This window comes from Penaeus monodon, chromosome 24 (genome assembly GCF_015228065.2).
Source record: "Penaeus monodon isolate SGIC_2016 chromosome 24, NSTDA_Pmon_1, whole genome shotgun sequence".
Lineage (NCBI taxonomy): Eukaryota > Metazoa > Arthropoda > Malacostraca > Decapoda > Penaeidae > Penaeus > Penaeus monodon.
In genome coordinates, this window is record NC_051409.1 from 26,035,841 (window position 1) to 26,036,609 (window position 769).

The 769-nt window shown below is 58.8% G+C and overlaps 1 protein-coding gene across 1 annotated transcript in view; it reads left to right on the forward strand.

The window, feature by feature from the left end:
* Window positions 1-6: 6 nt before the first annotated feature.
* Window positions 7-769, forward strand: part of LOC119589006 — an 864-nt gene continuing 101 nt past the window's right edge. The window contains exon 1 of the mRNA XM_037937600.1: window positions 7-752. Coding sequence (XP_037793528.1) covers window positions 328-752 — 425 coding nt within the window. The 5' untranslated portion in view covers window positions 7-327. The remainder of the gene's footprint in view (window positions 753-769) is intronic.

The window sequence follows — 769 nt, forward strand, 5'->3', positions numbered from 1 at the left end:
GCGACTGTCGAGTGGCCTGAGGGAGGACTCGACCCAAAAACTGCTTTTTTCGGACTGAGGGGGTTCGCAGGTGCCCCGAAAAGTACATTCTGTAACGGAATCCTGGTTTTGAAGACATTGGGAAGTTGAGGAGGAGTGTGAGGCTTGAATCGAATACCGAGAGACATGGCCGGTCGTTCTTCTCAACTAATCTGAAATGCTCCCAGTGTCAGCACGAACGCCGCGACAGACGTGCTTTGGCCTGTTTCGTTCGCTCTTAGCTGGTATAATTTTAGATCTTTCGTTTCGTCCATTTCTTGCATCCTGGGAGTTTATGTGACCTCTGCCATGTTTTTGCTGTTTACGAGGCCAGTCATGTTCGCCGTGGCCAGGGACTGTCGCCAAGGGAACGTACCTCCGGGCGTTCTCGTCGGGTCGGAGTTCTCGGCCAGGGAGTTCAGGGCCAAGAACTTCACCGGGCGCGACCTCAGGGGCACGGAGATCACCGCCAGGGAGTTCAGCGCCAGGGACTCCGCCGGGAGGGAGTTCCGAGACGAGAACCTGAGCGCCAGGGAGTTCGCCGCCGAGGTCTTCACGGCCAAGGAGATTTCGGCCAGGGAGTTCTCCGCCAGGGAGTTCTCGGCCGGGGAGGTGGACGCCAGGGAGTTCACGGCGAGGAGAGTCGTGGCGACCACCGACGCCATCGACGCGCCGCCCGCCAGGCAGCTCTCGAAGTCGTCGCTCAAGAAACGCAAGTCGAAGAACTCGCTCAGGTAGGATGTGCAGGCGA